This window comes from Ictidomys tridecemlineatus, chromosome 4, assembly GCF_052094955.1.
Source record: "Ictidomys tridecemlineatus isolate mIctTri1 chromosome 4, mIctTri1.hap1, whole genome shotgun sequence".
Lineage (NCBI taxonomy): Eukaryota > Metazoa > Chordata > Mammalia > Rodentia > Sciuridae > Ictidomys > Ictidomys tridecemlineatus.
The window spans coordinates 14682543-14704628 of NC_135480.1; the positions used below are offsets into that span (position 1 = coordinate 14682543).

The 22086-nt window shown below is 50.5% G+C and overlaps 2 protein-coding genes across 2 annotated transcripts; one reads left to right on the forward strand and one right to left on the reverse strand.

Annotated features, from left to right (window-relative positions):
• Window positions 1-609: 609 nt before the first annotated feature.
• Ube2l6 (ubiquitin conjugating enzyme E2 L6) lies at window positions 610-11587 on the forward strand. Its single transcript, XM_005331587.5, has 4 exons — window positions 610-1198; window positions 4361-4456; window positions 8657-8843; window positions 10446-11587. Exons 1-4 carry the CDS (start codon window positions 1172-1174, stop codon window positions 10595-10597), a joined length of 462 nt encoding a protein of 153 aa, XP_005331644.2. The 5' UTR covers window positions 610-1171; the 3' UTR covers window positions 10598-11587.
• A 675-nt stretch (window positions 11588-12262) lies between these two features.
• Window positions 12263-19301, reverse strand: Smtnl1 (smoothelin like 1). The gene is made up of 7 exons (XM_078045010.1): window positions 18585-19301; window positions 18181-18313; window positions 18018-18069; window positions 16847-17005; window positions 16550-16664; window positions 16230-16381; window positions 12263-12497 (listed from the first exon to the last, which is right to left on the reverse strand). The coding sequence occupies exons 1-7, from the start codon at window positions 19299-19301 to the stop codon at window positions 12353-12355; spliced, it is 1473 nt and encodes a 490-aa protein (XP_077901136.1). The 3' UTR covers window positions 12263-12352.
• Window positions 19302-22086: the final 2785 nt, after the last annotated feature.

Here is a 22086-nt window from a genome sequence, read left to right on the forward strand (position 1 = left end):
TGCATTCCCTCCCTCTGTCCCAACAGCCTGAGAGCTTCTCCAGGGACAGGGACCCCATGTTCCCATGATAATTGAGACTGTTGACCAACGGTGTGTTCACATGCCTAGGTTCCCTCATCGGCCTAGGCTAAGGAATTGTTCACATGACTAGCACATAGAAAGTGTTCAGTTCAAGTTTATTGAATTGAATTAAAGAGAATTGTTGTGCCAATACACCCTACACCTTAGCAGAGAAGTCGTATGGTTCTAAGACACTTAGATAAAAACTATGTGAGGAACTAGCCGACTTCTGGGTTGACGGGGGTGGGGGTGAGGAAGGGGGGGCTCCTAGCTAGTTCACCATTGCAACGAAGATCTCCAGATGCTGTTTCGTGTCTTGGGGCTTCGGCTATCCAACTGTTTCCCAAATCAGCATACAACAGGCGCTTACTACTCAGTAAGACTAGTAAGGGACTGAGTGGTTGACAAAAGCAACCCCCTAACAGCGCCTTCTTGCGGTGTCCGGAATAAACTTTGCACTTGCGTCACCAAAGGCTGGACAGCACAACGGATCCCCAGCGCCAAAGGAGCGATCCTAGGAGGGAATATAGCCTAAGCCACACCCCTCGCCTAGTTTTAGAATGGGGCACTGGGCGCACGAAGGGCAGGGGACTGGCCAAGGGACTCTGGGACTCTTGATGTAGGAGGGACTTAGGGTGGTGGTCCGGTGGTGGAGGCCACCAAGCGACCTGTCGCGGAGAAACGTTTGCACAGCAATCATTCGGTATTTTCTTAGGGCGAGTGTGCATTTGGGGGGCTGATGGAGACCGGAGAGCCCACGGCGCGGCTGCAGGCTGGGACGGCTCCCGCGCGATAGCGGACCTGGCACGGCGCCCCCCAGCGGAGCGCAGGGACCCCCGCAGCCCCGCGCATCTGAGGCGGACCTGCCCGGTCTCCAGAACAGCGCGCGCTCCCCAGCTCCGGGACCGTCGCGCGGGGACCCGGCCGCGGCCAGAGCGTCCTCTCTACTTCTCCCTCCGCGTCTCTGCGGAGCAGGTGGGAGCAGGTCTACACAGCCGGGAGCGGGACCAAGTGGAGCGGCCCGTGGGCGGGGCCCGGGAGGTGTGGCCCTTGGGGCGGGGCGCACGGTGTCCGCGCCGGAGCCCGCGGGCGCCCCAGATTCGGTGCCAAGATGACCGCCAGCAAGCGAGTGGCGAAGGTAATCGCGTTTGGGATGACGCCTTTCTCGCGGCCCTCGGTTCCCCGCTCCCGCCGTCCCCTCCGCCGCTCCTCCAGCGCTTATTTATTTATTTATTTATTTATTTATTTATTTGGGCTGGGTACGGGGGTGGCCGAATCCCAGGCATCCCCACCCTCGCGCTAGAAGAAAGGGTCTGCCAGAGGGTCCAGAGCTGGAGTTTGGGGTTGGGGTGGGGAGGGTGCCTGTGGGGTGGGAATGTCACTAGCTTCCTGAGCTGTACTGGGGGTGACGAGGAGCCAGTTCCCCCAAACTGGTTTCAGTTTCACTTTTCCTGGAAACTTGTAACAATTGAGTGCATCTGGATGCAGAAAAGGCTCTCGGTGCCAGGCGCTCAGCTGCAGCGATTGTGGGGTGGTTTATGAACAGCGATAACCAGAACCAACTCCTTGCCTTGGAATAGCCCATGGCCCATCCCATACTTTGATACCCACATTACCAGAGTTCCGAAAGGCAGGGAATGCTGCTTAGGATGTGTGTGTGTGTGTGTGTGTGTGTGTGTGTGTGTGTGTGTGTGTGTGTGTAGGAGCGATCTATGGGTGTTCTCTGGAAGAAACGAATCGGAGGCAGCCCTGGAAGGCTTCCTGGAGTAGGTGGCCTGGTTGCATTCTTTAGGCAGATGTCGAAAATCTAGGATATGCTGACCCTGTGCTAAGAGGTAGCGGGGCAGCGACGAACAAAAATCCTATCCCTTTGGACTTTCATTCCTAACAGGGACACAACTTGAAGTAAGATCTGGAAGGATGAGGAGGGAGCAATTTTCCCCAGGAGGTGGGAAAATCCAGGGTGTTTGCAGGATTGGGGTGTGGCCAGAATTGGAGGGAGAGGGGGAGGAAGAGCAATTCTGGTGAGGTGACATGGGCATCTCCCCCACCAACCTTTGGAGCTCCTGGAAGTGCCCCTCTGCTCTATGCACTATGCTCTATGCTCTATGCACTAGAGGGGCAGACAGCATTTTCTTGTCAGAGGAGGCTCAGCCCAGAAGAAGTGAAATCTGAAGGCTGGCAGTGAAATGGGGCAGAGGGTCTTCCCCACCAAGTGGGGAGAAGACTGGAGCTGGTATTTGTCACTGGTGGTCTTAAGCACTCGGGATGTGGGGGTGGGGGGTATTAACTCAGACAATTTACATAAGTTATTTCATCTAATTCCCCTAGCAGCTCTGTGAGATAAATAATACCTCCCTTTTTTTTTTTCAGTACTGGGGATTGAACCCAGGGGTGGTTTACCACTGAGTTACACCCCCAGCCCTTTATGTTTTGAAACAGGATCTCACTAAGTTGTTGATGCTGATCTCAAACTTATGATCCTCCTATGTCAGCCTTCTGAGTAGTGGGATTGCAGTAGTGTGCCACTGCATTTAGCTAATGCTCCATTTTACAGATGAAGAAATTGAGGCTGAGAGAAAATAACTCAGCTGTCCAGGGTCATTCAGTAAGGAATGATGGAACTGAGCTTGGAGCCCAGGCTCCTGTCATGGGTCCTCAACTAGCAGTTTAGCTCTCTCTCTTTCTTTTGTACCTATGGCCAAGTTTCATTTTATTCGCAAGTAACATTTTTTGTTTTTTTAATATTTGGTTTAAAAAAATACATGTTTACAGTTGGAAATTTGGAGGAAATCAGCAGGCTTGTTCAGTGGCTTCTCTACTTTCATTTTCGGTTCCTCTAAGTCAGGTGATTTCCCAGCCTGTCTTGGGAAAGAACTGTCCTAGCTTGAGTTTCAACATCCTCGGGCTTTGGGAAAGTTTTGGCAGAACTCACCTAAAAGAGAGAAAGTCCATGTGTTCCCAGTTATAGAAAGATACAGAACATGCCCATTGCAAATCTTGACTGTTCAGCCTTGGGCTTTGTTCTTGCCAAAGAGTCAGACAATACTAGGAGCAGGATTTATAGTAGTAATGATGTGCCCATTGTCTGGGGTAAAGATAAATGAGGTCATGGAGTCTGGGTGGAGCAGTTTGTTGGGCAGACATGGAACACAGGTGAGAGATACGAGAGGCGGGAGAACGTGTCTCTGTTGGGCAGGGGGAAAGAAAGTTCAGATGGCCACATAGTGGTGAAGGACCCCTCCTCAACTGTGGGCTGGGTTTGGCACTTTCTCTCCAAATCCTTTGTTTACACAAGGATTTCTCAACCTTGTGACTATTGACATTTGGGACCTGGTAAATTACTTTTTTTTTTTTAAGTGCTAGATGTTGAACTCAGGGCTGTGCGCATGCTAGGCAAGCCACCGAGCTATACCCCTAGCACCACCAGGTAATTCTTAGAGTTGTTTATCAATATCTCTAATCTTTACCCACTAAATTGCAATGGAAAATGTTTCTAGGTATTGCCAAATGTCCCCTGGGAGGTAAAATCAGCCCTAGTGGAAAACCACCCATTCATCTTTCCAGTGAAATATGACCTGCCCTTGAATTTGTTTTATCCCCTCTTTTCCCAAATGAAAGGCTCTGTAGGCCCATGGGATGGATCCCCCAAAGGACTGGGCAGTGCCCTTTGAGAAGTGGAGCATGCTGGGGCTCACGTCTTGGAGAGTCACAACACACCATAGCATTCTAAAGGCTCTGAGAAGTCCTGCAGTGAAGGAAGCGGTTTTGCTTAGTTTTCCCAAATATACTTGACCGTGGAACCCTTTTCCTGTAATCACCATTAACCTTCCATGGGACACCTATCCACATTTGCCTGGTCTAGGCCCTGCGCCTTGGTGCCTGTCCCCTTCTCTGCATGGCGGACTCCTATTTATTCGGCACAGCCTGGCTCACAGTGTGCACCCTTTGCGGAGCCTCCCTGCTTCTCTGTCTTTCTTATTATGAATCCACACATAATAGGACAGGATTAAGTACCTGGATTTCAGGAAATAAAGGTTCCTAAGACATTTGTTCCCAAGTCTCAATACCTGGAAGAAGTGATCACCTACTCCTATGTCTAGTACCCATAGAGTCGTGGTGAGGCCAAAATCAGATGTTTTAAAGCACACAGCGCCATGTGGCATACATGCTATGTGCTCAGTAAGTGGGGGCTTTAACTTTGCCAGGTTCTGCTCCCAGAATGGCTTGCCCTTGGGGCGGGGGCGGGGGCTGAGGTAGTAAGTACCAGACCCACTGACCACTCAACTGCCTCTTCCAGGAGCTGGAGGATCTGCAACAGGAGCTTCCGACTTACCTGAGGCACCTGTACTGTGATGATGCCAATGTCCTGGTGTGGCATGCGCTCCTCCTGCCTGTGAGTGTCCATGGGGGTCCTGGCTTTGGATGCGGGGGGTACCATGGGCCAGTGGCCTGGGCAGGGAGGGTCTGGGTGAGGTGAGAATGTCCCCTGCCTTGGGGCTCTTGTCCTGAGGTTATCCTTGGTGGAGGGGGTCTCTCCCTGGATTGATTGCTCTGAGTTCCTGGGAGATTGCTGAATATGTCAACGGACTTTTGGACTTATTAGAGACCCTTCCTCAGTAGCCATTAAGGCCACCCCAGAAGCTTCAGACAAACAGCGTCAAAAAGAAGGAGAAAACTGGGTACAGTGACATGCCTCTGTAGTTCCCAGGTGCTTGGGAAACTGAGGCAGGAGGATGGCTTGAGTCCAGGAATTTGAGGTTGGCCTTGGCAACATAGTAAGACCCTGTCTTTATAAAAGAAAAGAAAAGGGGTTGGGGATGTGGCTCAGTGGGTAGGGTGCTCGCCTAGTGTGCACATGCACAGGGCCCTCGATTCAACCTCCAGCACCATCAAAAAAAAAAAAAAAAAAAGGAAGAAAAGAAAGAAAGAAAAGCTGGGTGTGGTGGTGTACGACTGTAATCCCAGCAGCTTGGGAGGCTGAGGCAGGAGGATCATGAGTTCAAAGCCAGCCTCAGCAATTTAGCAAGGCCCTAAGCTACTTAGTGAGACTCTGTCTCAAATAAAAAGGCCTGGGGATGTGGCTCAGTGATTAAGCACCCTGGATTCAATTCCTGGTTTAGAGAGAGAGAGAGAGAGAGAGAGAGAGAGAGAGAGAGAGAGAGAGAGAGAGTCTCTTGGACCTTTGCAGGCTTTGTCAAGGGGTAGGACTGAACTTCTAAGTTTCTGAGTTAGTAGAACCTGCTCCCCAAAACCAAAATGTATTTTGTTTTCTTTCGAGGATCTTATTTTCAGAAGATCACCCATCTCTACTGTTCTCCTTTCTCTTTGTTCATCATTTGGTAGCATCTTGATAAAATCATCTCCCTTTGAAAGAAATATTCCCAAGAATCTAGCAGACTATGAGATCTCAGTTTTGTCATCTAATTATTGGTACTGAAGACATTATCTTTGAGAAGTTCATCTACACACCTTTGGTTACTTGAAAATAAAAAAATTATTTTTATTATTACTAGCTTTTTGTTGCTCAAAGCTCTTTTGGAATATTAAAATAGCAAGATGTTTCATTTAACCCAGAACTTGGGAGTCAGTAGGACTCAGTATAATGCAACTTGAAATCTTTGGTCTTGTCCAACTTCAGTTGATCGATGAGGAAGCTGAGCCTTACAGAAGCTCCGTCACACAACCAGCTTGTGGCAGAGGTGGGACAGGTCCCAGAGCTCTCAGCTCTATCTCTCTGCAACCTCTGTCATCTGTTAAGACTTGGGAAGCCCAGCAAGAAGGCCCTGCAGACAGGATGCTCGATGCCCCCCCCCCACCCTGACCTGAGGCCTTGCCCTGGGCCTTATCTCTACCTCACAAGGCCTTTTCTCATTATCAACACCATAAAAACCCGTCATTCTCTTTATCTACCCAGTTGTTGCTTCATTTTACCTCCATACGCCCATGGCCACTGTGGGTTTCCAGTTTACCCCCCATTAAGAAGCAGCTCTGCGAAGATCCTGGCTCTGGGCTTGGTGCAGCTCAGTGGTAAAATGCTTGCCTAGCCTGTTGCGAGGCTCTGGTTCCATCCCCAACACTGAAATCAAAAACAGAAACCAAACCAAACAAACCCTTGACTCTGCTGAGAGGGACTCCTGTCATTCTGGCTTCCTTTGCCCTGTGCTTTCAGTTTGAAGGGTCAAAGGACTCGGGGCTTTGTGCAGAGATCACCAAGTTCTGGGGTTCCTTCCGTCTACGGGTATAGAACACTGGTCCTGTGAGGAGATGTAAAGTCGACAGTGCTGTGTCTCTGTCCCAGCCCCACCACTGTGAACTTGTGCTGAACTTGACGTTCCTGATTTGAAAATGGAGATGCTGGTAGATGTGAGTTTTCCTATGGATCATAATAGCTGACGTATATACAGTGCTAGCCAAGTTCAAGGTCCTGCTCTCAGTTGTCATTTATTTATTTATTTTCAGTACTGGAGATTGAATCTAGGGGTGTTTTACCACTGATCTACATCCCCAGCCCTTTTGAGACAGGGTCTTGTCAAGTTGCTGAGGCGGGCCTCAAACTTGTGATCCTCCTGCCTTAGCCTCTAAGTCACTGGGATTACCTGTGTACTCCACCATCCTCAGCTTTGTTCTAAGTTTTTTTTTGTTGTTGTTTGTTTTTTGACGTAAAGTCAATCATTTCATCCTCACCTAAACCTTATGGCGAAGTCTATTGTTGTCCCCATTTGGAAGCACAGAGAGGCTAATTCCTTACCCAAGATCATATAAGTGGCAGAACCAAGATTCACATCCGGGTAGGTAGCTCCAGAGTCCATGTAACCCCTACACTCTTCCGTATGTCGACCATTATCTCAGAGAGCACAGAGTAGGTGCTCAAGAAAGTCTTCAGGCCACTTCAAACCTGGAGGACCTCCTACTGGTTTCTGGAAGTTCCCAACCCCTGGGGAACTCTGGTCCTTGAGTTGGTACTTTTCAAAAAACTGATGGTAAAATATATATGAACAAACGTTACCGTCTCAACCACTTTTTTTTTTTTTAGACAGTGTTGCCCAGGCTGGTCTCAAACTTGCAATCCTCCTGCCTCAGCCTCCTGAGTTGCTAGGATTACAGATGTGCACCACGCTTGGCTTCATTTTTAAAGATGTTGTTCAGCTGAGTGCAGTGGTGCACAAATGCAATCCCAGCAACCCAGGAGGCTGAGGCAGGAGGATGGCAGGTTTGATGCTGACCTGGGCAACTGAGTGAGACTCTGTCACAGAATTAAAAAGTAAAAATAGAAAGGACTGGGTATGTAGTTCAGTGGTAAAGCACCCCTGAGTTCAATCCCCAGTACCTGGGGCAGGAATACAGTTCAGTGGCATTAAATATGCTTGTGTTGGTGCTCAATCAACACCACCACCCATCTCTAGAACTCCTTATCCTTCATATTGAAGTTCAGTGTCCATTCAACAACAGCTCCCTCATTTCCCCCTCCTCCCAGCACCTGCTAACCAATTTTATACTTTATTTTTCTACGAATTTGACTATTCTCTGTCCCTCACATAAGTGGCATAGTGCAATATCTGTTGCTTTTTCTGGAGCTTATTTCACTTAGTGCAATGTCTTCAAGGTTCATCAATACTATAGCCAGCACTAGAATTTCATTCCTTTGTAAGGCTGAATAGTGTTCTACCATGTGCGTATGCCACATTTTGTTTATTCATCTGTTGATAATACCTGGTTTGCTTCCATCTTCTGGCTGTTGTGAATAATGCTTCTGTGAACACCAATGCACATTGGTATGCAATACCTGTTCATGTCCCTACTTTCAATTCTTTGGAGGATATGCCCAGAAGTAGAATTGCTGGACTTATTCTCTTTTTGATTTGGGGGAAGTGGGTAACCAGGGATTGAACTTAGGGGCACTCAACCACTAAGCCACATCCCGAACCCTATTTTGCATTTTATTTACAGACAGAGTCTCATTGAGTGTCTCAGTGCCTCGCTTTTGCTGAGGCTGGTTTTGAACTTTCGATCCTCCTGCCTCAGCCTCCCGAGCTGCTGAGATTACAGGTGTGCACCACTGCACCTGGCTCTCTTTTTAATTTTGTGAGGCATTGCTGTACCTTTCCCATTTTCCATCCCCAAACCTCTGAGTTCTTAGCATTTCCTCCTTCTCTCCATTCCACCACTCACCCCACAATGACAACCTTCTCTTCTACTTGCTAACAACTAGAAAGAGAATGGTCTATCCTTCTCCTGGGCTGTCTTCCAGAAAAACCATAAAACTGAGATGGTCCTTGTAGCTCATCTAGTCAAACTTGATCCGTTTTTCAACTGAGGAAACTGAGACCCAGAGATGAGAGATGGCTCACTCTTGGTCAGATAGTGAAAGCCAGGGTCACATTTTCTGATACTAGTGTCCTTTTGTGATTCCACCCTTCCACTAATCTGTGGCTCATTGCCAGATGAATGAAGGTGCTCTTGATTCTTCCTGGGGGCACAGGATGTCTGGGACCCTGGGATGGGGACAGAGGCAGAAAGGCCAGTCCGGGCCCCGGAGGAAAGTGATCTTTCCGGAGCAGCTCTGCGTCAGAGCTCAACCTTTCTCTCTGCACAGCACCAACCTCCCTACAACCTCAAGGCCTTCCATCTGCGCATTGACTTCTCCAAGGAGTATCCATTCAAGCCGCCCACGGTGAAATTCACAACCAAGATCTACCACCCCAATGTGAGTGAGAGTGGGGAGGTCTGCGTGCCCCTCCTCAGCAAGGAGAACTGGAATCCTTACATCAAGGTTTGCCAAGGTGGGTTGGGTCTGGCCCGGAGGAGGGACTGGTCTGGGTGGAGGTTATTGGATTTAAGTTAGAAAAGCCTAAAAAAGGGGAGATAAAAAATATGAGTATCAGTTGAACCTGATGTGGGATAGAAGGGAGTCTCCTGAGATTCTGAACCTGCTAACCTGCTCCTGCTTCTGTTCCTACATCTTAGGCAGGTGAGACAGATGAACTTGGCCATGGTTCATGGGAAAGAGGGCAGATTCGCTGTAGAGGGAAGGACCTGGGATTAAAAGATCTGCTGCTCCATCCGTGGACTTTGGGCAAACCTCTGTGCTTTTCTGGGACATAGTGCCCTAAATGACAATGGAAGGGATTGTCCTGGCAATGATACTGCCCATCACTTAACAGAGCCCATTTAGAACTGTGCTAAGTGCATCATCTGCCAACTTCATCTAATCGTGGCAGCCATCTCTGAGGAGGGCCATCATGAACCCATTGAATAGACAGAGACACCGAGGCAAACAAGAGGTGAAGCAGGAGCCTAAGTTGGCAAGGGGCAGAGCTTAGCTCACAGTGTGGTCCAACACAACTTTCTGCAGTTCTGGAAATGTTCTGTGGCTCTGCTGTCCAATACAGTAGTCACTAGCCCACATCCAGCAAATGAGACTGGATTTTTAATTTTAATTCTTTTTATTTTTTTAATTCTTTTTTAAAAAAAAATTTTAAAATATTTTATTAGGGCTGGGGCTGTAGCTCAGTGGCAGAGTGCTTGCCTTGCGTGTGTGAGGCACTGGGTTCAATCCTCGGCACCACATAAAAATAAAGTCATGCTGTCAATCTACAGCTACAAAAAAAATGTTTAAAAAATATTTTATTAGTTGTCGATGAGTCTCTATTTTATTTTATTTATATGCAGGGCTAAGAATTGAACCCAGTGCCTCCCATATGCTAGGCAAGCACTTTACCACTGAGCTACAACCCCAGCTGCTTAAATTTAATTCTTAATTTTAATTAAATTAGATTTAGATAAGCACACGTGGTTAGTTCTAGAGCCGATGGCCTTCATCAGTTTCCATCCTGTTTCTGAGTAAACAGGAATACTTAACCCTGGGAAACAAAGATCCCTGGAGTGGTGGAGCTGCATGGGGAGTGGTCTCTGGATGGGATTCAGGGCGTCTGTGAAGCACGGTTCACCTGGAACTGTGTGTTTGTGCATGTGTTTAGGGAGACGGCCTGCCACTTTCCCTGGGGTTCCCAGAGGCTCCTGTGAATGAGGAAAGCTATGGAGCAGCAGTTGTTTTCAATCTTTAGCCTTAGAACTCTTTTCCCCAAACCCAAGTTAATTTGGAATCCCAGTATAGCAGATAAAACCAGAGTGGTTCTTGTTGAAGGGAGGGTGAAACCCAGAAACCCCATATCTCATGAGAAGCTTGTTACTGAGGACCACTGACCCACTGAGCCAGAGCACTGGGTGTTATCCACCAAGAATGATGGGGACGTTTGTTTTGTTTGTAGAATCATCCTAAGAGATGGGATCTCCTTGGGGTTCTCCCCATAAGTGGTTCAGGGGATCCTCCTTCCAGGATTTCCCCCCCTAACCTGCTGTTCTGATCTGGCCTCTCTCAACAGTCCTGGAGGCCCTCAACATGCTGGTGGATAAACCCAATCCCAGGGAGCCCCTGCGGGTGGAGCTCGCTGACTTGCTGTTACAGGACCCGGAGCTGTTCAGGAAGAAGGCTGAAGAGTTCACCCTTGAATTCGGAGTAGACCGGCCCTCCTAATTCCCAGTCTGACCCCTCTTTTCTTGGATCCTTTGCCGGGTGGAAGGACGTACCTTGTGGACTTAGGCCAGAGCTCCTAGGAGGCTCACGCCCTGCTCATGTCTTCCTTCTTAGCTGCTGCACATGACTCTATACATGGGGTGGGAGTGGGGCTGCAGGCATGTGCATGCTGTGTGGACTCATTCCCAGGTTCAGCTGGCCACAGGTGTGCCCTTCCCACACCCTTGATCTTCCCCAGAGCCAGCAGAGTTTAGGTGTGCAGAATTATAGGCCGTTTCTCCAGCTGTCCCTCTTAGAGAACAGGTCATCTTCCAGACCAGCTGGTAGTAAACCAGAACCCACCAGGACCCAGGCATTGAGGGGTGGGGGCAGAGGGAGACACGGTGGGAGGCAGGGTCCGAGGAAGACGTCATATGTTCCACTGATTGAAATCAGCCAAACTACTGATAGGTGTGGACAGATTTAGATACTAAGCTTTTTGTTTTCCACTAATGAACCACAAAATGAAAAAAGTTTATCCTCCAGATCAGCAATCTGACTACACTTTTGAAGACCACTGCTGTCCTGACAGGAGTGGGACCTCAGGCTGTGAGCTGTGTGCCCTCCAGGATCCAGGGGGAGTCATAGGACCCATATGCTGGCCACTCGTGAATTGTGGCATTAGGCTAGACTCCTCAGTGAGGGGACGGGGCTTTCATCAGGAGAGAGGGCTGGGACTTAGCTGCCATCTAGCAACTGGTAGGACCCTGTGGTGTGTTTTCTCTTGTATGTGGAAGCTACAGACACCACAAGGGGAAAGAGTGAGGGGATTTCATGAAAGTGGAAGGGAGACCAGTAGAGGATGGGAGGGAGGAGAGGGAAAGGGGAGGTATTGGGCAATGAAATTGATCAAATTGTTGTATACACATACAAATATAATGAACCCCACTGTTTTGTATGATTATAATGCAATAATAATAATACTCTAATGATAATAAAGGTGTGACCCTGTTTCTCATGTATATTTCCCAAATATAAGGGATGCTGGCCATGAGACAATAGGCCATCCTTGGCCGGGGGTGGGGGGTTTCAAACAGCGCACAGGGATAATACCCACATTTTACAGATGATGTATCAAGCACAGAGCACATCAATGGACTGCAGGGGTCTACTCTGCCAATCAGGTTGGAGCCCACACCTCTTGCAGCCATGCCAGCCTGAGATTTTGTGATGGTTGTTTGTTTGTTTTTGAGCAAACACGCTGCAATGGCTGATAAAGCCAGACAGGATTGTTAACAAAATGATAACCAGCTCCAGGTTCATCGTGATGAACAATGGAACAAGGAAAACAAACAGAAGCTTCAGCCACAGTTGGAGGGATTAACTTAACCCACAGGAAGAACTTTCTGGTTGCCATTGTAGTAAACTCCGACAAAACTACTGACATCCCAGGGACAGAATGTGCGTTATCTCAATAGAGTCACCCCAGATCCCAGCAGCCCAGTTTGGGTATGATTTCTAAACAAACTTCTAGCTCCGGTCCTGCAGTTCCCAAATTTGGGGAAAAGCGTGGAAAGAGCAGAAGAGAATTGGGAAAAGTATCCCCAGTGGCTCAGAATGTACTTTGGCCACCACTTATCGAACACTCATGGGGCAGAGTCCGGAGAGCAGAAAGGCAAGACGGGGTTTTACAAAAGTATTTTTAATGCAGTTGAAGCTGGTGCTACTGCTGGTCATCTGGGCACCCTGCTGCCTCCACCCACAAGGCCTGTCAGCTCATTTCTTCTTGGTCTTCACCAGCCCTTTCTGCACGAGGCTGCGGTACAGCTCCTGGATGTAGGTGTACACACACTTGGAGTCGGGCACTGCCAGCCGTACCATGTCATCTACCTCCAGCAGCTGGGCACAGTCCGCCAGTTTCCTGAGGGATGGGTGGGATGAGCATCAGAGCAACACAGGTGAAGGATATGGGAGCCAAGTTCACGGGCAGGGGTAGCTCAGGGAGGATGAATCTTATCAAACCATGTATGTTGGAGCTGGAAGATTGTCTAGCCAGCCATCCCACTGTATGGATGAGATAACTGAGGCCCCGACTGATTTAAAACTCAAACCCAGTGGGGCATGGTGGTACATGCCTGTAATTCTAGTGACTCAGGAGGATCCCAAGTTCAAAGCCAGCCTCAGCAATTTAGCAAGGCCCTAAGCCACTTAGCAAGACCCTGTCTCAATATTAAAAAATAAAAAGGGCTGGAGATGTGGCTCAGTGGTAAAGCGCCCCTGAGTTCAATCCCTGGTACAAAAAAAAAAAAAAAAAGAAAGAAAGAAAGAAAAAGAAACAAAACCCCTCAAACTCAGCTGGCTTTGATTCCAAAGCTTCCATGTCTTCACATCCTTGCCTGGGAGCAGGTCTCTAGTTCTACATTAACCTCCTCCTTCCATACATTTGTCTATCTGTCCAGAACTCTTGCTAGGCCAGTCCCCCAAAAGGGCAGAAAACAAATCCTAGCCACAGTGCTGGGGTGCAGCTGTAGCATCCACAAGAGCTCCATTCATTCTGACTCTGTGTATTTATTAAGAGCCTACTGTGTGCCAGGCACTCTTCTAGGATCCAGGAATTCAGCAATGAACAAAGCCCAAACTTCCCCACTCTCGTGGCACCGAGTAATCAAACCTGTGAAGTAGATGCCACATCAAATGGTGAGAGGTGCCGAAGAGAAAAATAGGCAGGAACAGTAAGAGCATCCGCTCCTGTGTCAGAGGGGGGATCCGGGATTTTTCATAGGTTGCTCATGATTTTTTAAATCATATATGCATATCTGGGGACAGGACTAAAGATGGAGGAAACAGCACTTACAAAGGCCCTGAGACAGCCATGTTTGGTGTGTTTGAGGGGCTGCCGGGAACTTGGCAGTCTGTCCTTTCCTTCTAACTTCCCAGGTGCCCTGTGAGGCTATTTGATACTCAGCTTTGCTGAGGCTGATAAGCTGAGCTAATCGCTGTTGGGGGCCTCACTACCCACTGACAAGTGCTTTATCAAATAACTGCCTTTGGATGGTCTCACTTACTGGTCCTCAACCTGCCTGCAGAGGAACTGAGCCTCAATATATGGGGGATTTGCTCCAGGTCAAAGTGAATGACAGCTGGGACTCAACTCTAGACCTGCCTGATGCCTTTAGCACCTGCTCTGAAGCTGGGTCTCAGCAATTCCAGGCTGCCAAAGCCACCGTGGACACTGGCAGTAGGAGAGAGGAGGGCCCCAGCGGAAATCCTCTCTTGGGGCTGAGACAGCTGGGCTGAAATCCAAGCTGGGCTGGCCAGGGAGCTGGGGGAGGGATGCAGACCCGAGCATTTCGAAGAACAAGACAAGCAAGCTCCCTGCAACCAAGGCAGTGACCTCAGCCCCAGGAGAGGCAAAACCCTTGTTTCCAGGGTGGTAGCACTGGCCTCAGTTCAGCCTTGGACGTTGCCTCCCCTCATCTCAGGATTCCATGGGAATCAGGAAAGTTCCGGAACAAAGCAGTCATATGTAGTGACTGGGCAGGGGGCCCTTACTTTTCACAGTTGATCTTTGCACCAAACACTATGATAGGAAGCTTCCAGAGATGTTAAGTGAGCTTCCCAGTCATCCAGTGGGAAGGAGGGGTCGAGGTTCAAACCTAGGAGCCTCTGCTCTGTTCTCCTGCGGCTGTCTCCGCTCTTCTCTGCCTCCTTTCCCTTTTCACTACCCAACGCCTCCTGTCAGCCTCTAGGTGTCCTCTGATTATTCCTCCTGCCTTCCTGTGACCCTGCCTGGCTTGGCACCAGACACCAGGCAGCTGCGGGAGGCCAGTGGCCTGTGCCCTCCAGGCTGGGGATATTTGGCCGGGTCAGAGCTGAATGGCCTTCTTTCTGATGCTCACGATGCTCCCTACAGCCCAGCCCTGCCACTGCCCTCCCTCACAGAAAAAAATCAGGCAAGCTCTCTACTTGTATCCACTGCAGGATTGTGGAGGACAAAATGAGACCATCCAAGGAAACCCCTTGGCGGAACGCGTGGTGCCTGCTCACTGGACTCATGAAACTGTCATCGTTAAAGGTGTTTCTGAGCCCAGGGTGGGACATGGTGCTCCTCACTGCCTCATGCATTTGATTCCAAAGCTTCCATGTCTTCACATCCTTGCCTGGGAGCAGGTCTCTAGTTCTACATTAACCTCCTCCTTCCATACATTTGTCTATCTGTCCAGAACTCCTGCTAGGCCAGTCCCCCAAAAGGGCAGAAAACAAATCCTAGCCACAGTGCTGGGGTGCAGCTGTAGCATCCACAAGAGCTCCATTCATTCTGACTCTGTGTATTTATTAAGAGCCTACTGTGAACACCCCCATCCTGTCCCATGGCAAGAAAATGTGGAACTGGAAGGAACCTTCTGGAACCTGGAGTCTGGTGTGGGGTTTATTTTTCCCTTCCAGTGCCAGAGTTGGAACCCAGGGCCTTGATGGGTTAGGTAAATGCCCTTCCACCCGTCTACACCCCTCACCCAGAGCCTGGCGGTTTCCAGAGGGTATCCTTGCTGTTCTAGGACCCTACAGACGTGCCTCGGGGGCCATCTTGGGAAGGGAGGGGAGGTTAGGAGGAGCTCTTCCTAACCTAAAAAGTTCTCCCTTTCATCTGTTTTGTAGTTGAACATTCACTTAAAGTTTTCTTTGAAGAAATCAGCCGTGAAGAAGAAAATGTTGAGAAGCTCAGATCAATAGTAATCCTTTCATGTTGCTGATGGGGACATGCGATCCCCCTGCAGGTTGGTGGCCAGGCCTGGATTAGATTAGGGGGCTCAGCTGCCCATGCCAAAGTGCTCTCACGTTCTCATTATCTAATCCCTGTCCCTGGGCTTTGGAAATACACATGAGGTCCTTCCCTGGGCCTCAGAGTTGCCCTCCGCACAGCCCTGTGTCCCCCCTGGTAACTCAGAAGCATCTCCTGTGTTGCTCCCCAAGGCTGGAGGGAGCTCCTGGGCTGAGCTTCTCATGGGTAGAGGTGGGGCCCTGGGGCTAAGGCTGGCTTTGGAGCAACGATTCCCTGTCAGGCTGTGAAGTGAAAAATAATCATCATAGCAACTGTGGAATCATTCATGAGATTGTGGTGACACAGCCAAAGGGCCTACTGCGCAGGGTTAGGAACTGTTACAGGAGCTTGATTATTTTACTTGATCCTTACAAGAATGCTGGAAAGGAAATACCATGCCTATTTTAAGAAGTTGGACTATGAAGACTCAGGGAGGTAGAGACATGCCCAAGACCACGGCGCCGACAAATGACGGAGCCGGAGTCCGACCCCAATCTCTGCAACATTCCTGTCTAAAACAGCAGGCCTTTCTCTTCTCTGTCCCTTACCCTGCCTGAATTTTCTTGGTGGCACTGTCACCGTTTGATATTATTTTCACCTGTGTGTGTGTTTATGATCTGTCTCTCCATCTTGAATGGGCCCCCTGAGCCAGCAGGGGTTTTGCCTGTTGAAGCCACTGACGTTGCCCCAGAGCCCCGGGCTCCATAGATACCTGTCGATTCATGAACGTGTGGCCCGACATCCACCTGACCACCACTGTCCACCCCTGTGACTCCAGCCCACTCTTGGGCGGCCCGAGCTCCCAGCGGGCCTGCATCCCGCGGCCCAGCTTACTCTGCGGTGGAGAAGGCCAGGGTGAAGTTGTGTCGGCGCTTTGCGGGGTCCAGCTCCGCGTAGTCAAAGGCATCAGGGAAGAACTTGTGGATGAGAGCACAGAAGGCCATGCCACTGCTCCAGCTGGAGGAGAAATTCTGGATATCCACGTGCTGTGGGGCCAGGGTGCAGAAGGCCTGGTGACCCCCGGGCCAGAGGGCCTCAACTTTGTCCTCTCTCCCTCCCTCTCTTTGGGGTTAGCACCACTCAGGCCCTCCCCAGCACCACCTCCCTGGGTAAGAGTCCCCTGCCTCATCCATGGGTCCCCGTTCTGTGCCCACCTCGTAGTTTCTTGTCATGGCCCGGCACCACTCCAACAGCATGTTCTTGACCCCGCCAATGGCGGCCCCGGCTGCTTTAGTGTTCCGGAACAGGGCGGTGGGGCCCGAGGCTGCCCTGTGAGGGGGAGAAGTGTACAGGCTTCCCCAAAGGGCCCCACTGGGAGGAGCCCCAGCACCCCAATGTCAGTCCTCCTGCCCTGGCCTGGGCTGTTCCCACCGGCCCTCAGGCCTACAGCCCCCCACCCCTCCCATGGATCCCAGGGCAAGCCCAGCTCCCGCCTGCAGCCTGCTTCCTACCCGCCAAACTTGTCCACAATGGCTTTGCGATTCTGTGCACGGGGTCCCCGGGGCCGCGTTGGGACTGACACCCTGCGCTCCGGTGCCTTCTCCTTCTTCTTCTCCCCGGAAGGAGGGGACTCCGTGGGACTCTGGGGCACATCGCTGGGTGAAGACTCACTACATGCAGAGGTCAGAAGTATGAGAGGAGTTGGGACCACCCATGTAAGACACAGGGCAGGGATCACTGCCACCTAAATGGGCAAGTGCAGTTGTGGTGCCTGTAGTCAGCACTTACCCTGTGCCCAGCACTTGGAGGGGACGAGAAGGAGTAAAGAGGCTCAGCCTAACTTTGGGGAGCATGTGGTCTAGTGAGGCCACATGGGCAGACTAGGACCCATCTGAGATCTGACCTGAGTTTGGATCTTGGCTTTGCTTTTATTTGCTGTGTGATCTTGAGACTGTCACGTCACTTCTCTGAGCTTCAGTTTCCCCATCTGTAAAATGGGGATAAGAATACCTACTGACAAGGCGATTCTAAGGCCTGCAGAATAAGGAGAATGGGAAGCACCTGGAGATGCCTGCCACACAGCACTGTGACTGGTGTCTTTCCCTAAGAAGGACAAGGAGGTGAATTTCTGTGGGATGCCAAGAAAGAGTCTCGTAATGACTGAGGTTGTGCAATGCAAGCACAAGGCTGGTTATCCGAGACCTGCTGCGTACAGGGCACCATACACTTTATGTTCATGTCATTTAAGCCTCACAATAATCCTATGAGGTGGATACAATCGTTATGCCCACTTCACAGATAAGAGGAGGTTAGGTGACATGGTCAAGGCCACACAGCTGGTGTCAGAGCCATTGTCCAAACTCAGGTTTTCGGATCATGCTCTCATGGATGATGCTGATACCACAGGATTCTGCACTGTAAGGCCAGCAGCTCCTGGGAAGAGTCAGTGATGCCGAGGAGGGGCCCCAGCTGTGGAGCGGGAGGGAGGCCGTGTGTCCCTCATGCTTCCTTCTGTCTCTCACTTCTTTGGTTTCCTGGGCTCTGCCCGGGGATAGGAGGCTGAATGCCAAGAATCCTGGAACATCCTGAAATCAGGTGCTGGAGGCCCAGACAGAGGTGACGATAACTTGAAGGGAGCAGGATGTAGGGCAGTTGGAGCTGAGCCCCAGAGCTTGACCTTACCTGGCTGAAGGACTGGTCTCTCCAGAAGCTGCAGAGTCTGGGCCCAGGCCATCTGCAGGAGAGAACGGGGAGGGAGGCTGGGGCTCTCCACAATGTGCTCTTGGCATCTGCCTCCCCAGGGCAGCCCGTGCAGCATCCCGGGGGTTCACCGGCTCTCACTCACCTGGGCTGAGGCTGGGGCCTTCCTCCGTGGGGCTCTCAGGCCACTCCTCAGGGGAGCTGGGTATCACCGCTGCCCCTTCCTCTGACTCTTTTTCCTCATTCCGCTCTTGCTCTTCGGTGGCATCCCCTGGCTCCTGTATGGAACAGGATCTGGTCGGGCTCACAGTCACACAAGCCCATGCCCCATGCTTTGTGAGGACCACAGAATGATCTAGAAGGCAGCCGGGAGTCACAGCGCTGCATCCCTGTTTCCCGCCACCACCCCCAGGCTCTTCACATCTGGGCGGAAGACTGGACCTTCCCAAAGGAATAGAGCGGGGAGGACTTGCTCCCTGGCGAGCAGAAGACTCCAGACCTCGTTGTTGGTGGGTGAGGGGGCGTCTTCCTCTCTTCTGCCTCACTCACCACCAACTCCTTTGCTTCAGAGTCAGCCTCCTGTTTCCCATCCACCTCCTGGGGTTCTTTCTGCTCCTCCTCTTTCATGGCAGCCTTCTTCTGAGATTCAGTCTTGGTCTCCTTGTTGGCAGCCTCCTCCCCAACGGCCTCCTTGGGTTCTGGCTTGTCTTTGTCCCTCACATCAGCTTTCCCCCTAGAATCAGGCTCAGCCTCTTTCTCACCAGCCTTGGCCTCTTTCTCACCAGCCTTGGCCTCTTTCTCACCAGCCTTGGCCTCTTTCTCACCAGCCTTGGCCTCTTTCTCATCAGCCTTCTGCGTCTCTGAGGCCTGCGTGGCCTCCTCTTTTGCCTCCGCCTCCTTGGGTTCAGACTTGGTCTCTTCTTCCCCGCCAGTCTTCTCCCGAGAAGTTATTGTGGCCTCTTCCTGTCCACCATCCTCTTTTTCAGGTTCAGCCTTGGCCTCCTCCTTCCCACTGGCCTTCTTCTGGGATTCTACCTTAACCTCATCTAAGCCGTTGGCTTCCCCCTGGCTTTCCACTGGCATGCCACCCTCGCCTGGTGCTTCTTCCTGCTTTCCTGCCCCTTCTGGAGGCCCCTCTTTGACAGTCTGCCCAGCTGTGCCTTTGGTCTCCTCCTCCGCAGAGCCACCTCCTGACGTCCCAGGGTTCTCTGTGGTCGGAGAGACGGGAGTCCCATCCTCAGAGGGTTTTCCTTCCTTCTGCTCCATGTCTGGAAAGAGAAGGCAAGAGGACCTGCTCATGCTCCATCCCTGCATGAAGTAGAGACCCCATCTTCCAAGAGTTCTTGTCTGGGAGTCAGGATGCCTGTGGGTCAGGCCTGGCTCCCCCATTACTTGGACACGATACTCACATATCCACTTGTTCTGGGGTAAATGAAGGCTACAGTACCGCTTCCCCAGAGGTGGGGCAGTTGGGCCACATTGACTTGATGTTCGGTGGTATTCACCTAACCCCCGCCCCCAACACCCTCGTAGCATCTGGCTTTGACTTTAAAGAACATTGGCTCACATGATGCCTTTTGGATGATTTTGCTCCCCACTCCCCACCTCTCTTTTCTTTTCTTCTTCTTCTTTTTCTCTTTTTTTCAGTAGCAGGGATTGAACCCAGGGGGACTGGAATTACATACATACACCACTGTGCCCAGAGATTTTGCCTCTGTGTTTATTAAGCCAGTGAAGTGGCCACACTTGGATCCTAGCATCCTGGAATACCTGTGGAATAATTGCTACTTGCCCCCCTAGAACTCAAAGCAGGCAGGAGTACCTAGACAGAATTATCTCTGTTTTGTTTCCATTGTAGGTATTTTTACAGTTACTATTTCTGGCAAGTGATATTGAGTTTCCATTTCCAACAGTGATATAAAGTGTCTTTTAAAAATACATTTATTGAATTTTAAAATAAGTTAATTCAAAGGAAGGCATTCAGGAAATTGGAGTCCAGGCGGTGCAGATGTAACTAAATCATAGAGGTGGTGTAAAAAATACTGAAATATGGGAACCCCTGGGCCAGCTGCTCTCTGAATCACTGCCAGACTGTGGTTCTCAGAAAAGGTGGGCAAAGAAGAGTTTGTTTTGGTAAAAAATAGAATCGCACTCAGGCTAGCTTCTGCAGGGAATTCTCAGCCTCCAAGTGCTCCTGGAAGTGTGTGAGACATCATTCTCCTATTTCAGTCCTGTGGATACTTAAGATCTACAATAACAGGTGAGTAGGGGGACAGGTCCAACTCCTTTATCCCCCTGCCTTTCTTGAGGGGGTAGTTACAAAGAAAACAATCCCCAAATAGGGCTCAAGGCATGACTCAGACCATAAGAAAAGTGGTCACTCTTGTCACTGGCTAAAAATACTTCCTGCCCTTGGCAGTACTATCTTTCTTGGTGATAGTGCCCAGGGCACCTGGGTAATTGGGACAGAGCACAGGAGGCAGGAAGACATGCAGACAGGGACAGGGCTCTGTTCCTGCCACCCATCTGGGTCTTACTGCCCCCAGATCAGAGTCCTGGGGTCCTTAGATTTGGTGGCCCCAGCATTTCCCAGGAAGGAGGCTGGGTTCATAAAGATGCAGTCTATAGAGTCCACCCTCCTGCTCAGCCCCCGTGGTGCAGCAGGCCCAGCAATGTATCAGAGTAAGGAGGAACATGGTCCTGGGCGGTGGCACTTCAGTAGAGAACAAGGAGGTCCTGGACCTGGCTTTGACCCCCACCTTCTAGTCACCAGATCTGAGCCCAGGTCAACTGCCTCTGACTCTCAGGGCCTTGATTTCCACTAACAATGACAGGCTTCATCTAGATCCCATTCTATAAACTGTGCTGTGTGGGAAATTAGGGTCTCCCACCATACTAATAAGGTTTCCCATGGACGTGGGAGAGAGATGTATTCTCTGACCAAAGTTCTTCTAGAAATAGCTTGCACTTCACTTAGAGTACACGGCTTCACTGGCACCCAGTGGATCTCATATGGCCCCTGGTAAAGGAAGCGTAACTTTGCCTAACCTCCAAGTTACTTTTTCCCCAAACCAATTTGCACGGGCTTTTTTCTTCCTCTGCTTTTTTTTTTTTTTCTCTTATGGGACTATTTTCCTGAAGAGCATCTACTGCCCCCTGGAGCAATACCATGTCCAGCAGGAAGAAGTATGCAGAACAGCTTGTCTGAAGGAGCCACACAGCCCTTTCCCCTCCTGCTCTGTTCTTGAGGGAAAGGTGGGTGAAGTAGTGGTGAAAGTCAATGATTGGGAGTCTTCCTGGGATCAACCCCAGCCCCCACTCTTTAGTAATGTTGTGATCTTAAGCAAGCTACCTACCTTCTCTTGTTTTAATTTCTGGGGATAAAAGTAGGCCCCACCCCTAGGGGATGATGGAGGGTTAAGGAAGCCAGTTTGGAGGGAGCACAGCACACATCAGGTCTCAGGGTGGAGATTGGATGCACCCTGCCTGTGCCAGATAAGGTCCTGACCTGGCCTGGAGGGCATTTGTTAGTGAAACAAGGGAGAGAGAACTGAATGTCAGTAAGATGATGACAAGCCCTTTTTATACCCCCAAGTGTAGCAGTGTTGGGCTGAGACGCGCTGAGAACTCCCACCCTCTTCTCTCTGTCGGCACGTCACCCACCAATGGCCATCCTGCATGCTCATCTCCTCAGCTCTCCACCCTCCAGACTGATCATAAATAGACGTGGAGTGAAGGAGTCCCGACTGCTGAGGGGCGGGGACAACACCACCTACACCTGCACTCACAATTCCCAAGCAGTTGGCAGCTCTGCCTTACCTGGTCCTTCCTCCCTCTGGCCCTTCTGAATGGGTGTTATTAGCCCCACTTTACAGACCAGTAATTTGAGGCTCAAGGAGCTGAGGCCCCTATGACCAAAGTCATAGGAGAATAAAATGGCCCAGACCATAGCTAGAACCCAGGCCTCCTGACTCCCGGGAGAGAAACCATACACAGACACTGCTCCCAATAGCTCCTCAGCCCAGTGTCCCTTCAAAGGCCCCAGAGCAGG